Source organism: Penaeus monodon, chromosome 30, assembly GCF_015228065.2.
Source record: "Penaeus monodon isolate SGIC_2016 chromosome 30, NSTDA_Pmon_1, whole genome shotgun sequence".
NCBI classification, from domain to species: Eukaryota; Metazoa; Arthropoda; class Malacostraca; order Decapoda; family Penaeidae; genus Penaeus; species Penaeus monodon.
In genome coordinates this window covers 18,502,499-18,503,611 of record NC_051415.1, presented here as the reverse complement: position 1 = coordinate 18,503,611, position 1,113 = coordinate 18,502,499, and the positions used below count along the sequence as shown (strand labels likewise).

General features: G+C 39.4%; 1 protein-coding gene across 1 annotated transcript in view; it reads right to left on the bottom strand.

Moving 5' to 3' along the window:
* LOC119592369 (alpha-1-macroglobulin-like) overlaps window positions 1-1,113 on the bottom strand; it is a gene marked incomplete at its 3' end in the record, with an annotated part of 44,827 nt that overhangs the window by 20,087 nt on the left and 23,627 nt on the right. The window contains exon 3 of the mRNA XM_037941193.1: window positions 100-266. Coding sequence (XP_037797121.1) covers window positions 100-266 — 167 coding nt within the window. The remainder of the gene's footprint in view (window positions 1-99; window positions 267-1,113) is intronic.

The following is a 1,113-nucleotide window of genomic DNA, read 5'->3' as shown; positions in this document are numbered from 1 at the left end:
GGACGAAATTTGAAGAAAAGAAAATCATGTATATCTACATAAAATTAAGCCATACAGCCAAACCTAAACAACATTTATAGAGTTGAAACGAAAATCGACCTTGAGGAATGATGATATGGCCTGACACCAAGACCTCGGTGCTGTCGGACTCGGCGGTAACTTGGATGGCGACCTCGTTCTCTCCGTCAGTCGCACCGCTGACGAAGGCACAAACCTGCACGGCTTCACCAACGCTCCACTTCCGTGGCGTCGTAATGATATGGCCCCTGTGCAAAAGATGAGATGCGGTTAAAAAGGCTCTTATGACAAGCATTTTAGTTGCTGGTTTGCTGGGAACTATTGTAGTGTGAATATGAGGTATTGTCATTTGGATGAAAAGAGATAATGTGGGAGATTTGACGCCGAATGATTGTGCTGTGATTGTTTGGGTCTGTACTGTTATTATAGATCTTTTGTAAGAAAATTGCAATAAAAGCGCTGCTCTTATATCTCATGGGTCCAGTCCAGTGAGACTGATAATTACTTGAGTCACTGCAAAGCTTGTACGGTATGGTAGAGAAGCACCGCCTATCATTCTTAGTGATGCACAGACTTCATCATGACATTGTGAGGCATTTTTCCGATGTTCGACAAATAAAATTAAAATTCTGGTGTATAAATAGAGTTGTAGTTACGTGTACAATAGGTTTCTAAAGATATCTACTGTACACCCCACTCTTTAGCTACTGAGAGGCGCAAAGAGGCGAGCCCTTACTTATTTCAGCTTTGCTGTTTATAAAATATGTAATGTTATGGTTTTGGGCTGCAGCATCAGGATTGCATATAAGCATCCTGATATCAATTCTAATAATTTTCAAGATAGATATCAACTGGTATTTGGCAGTATCTACTTGTAAATTGAAATTCAAACTTGTTTCTGAAAGTCAGTACTTCGCTGGCTATACTCCAACACGTTAATGGTTTTGAGATGTCTTGGCTAAGCATCTATACTATTAATGAATCATCTTTAAATTCCTTTAGATATTCTCATAGTTCCTAATCAGCACTGACTTTGTTTTTATCACCTTCCATTACTAATGCTCTTACATTTCCCACAGGGTTCACATCTGTAGG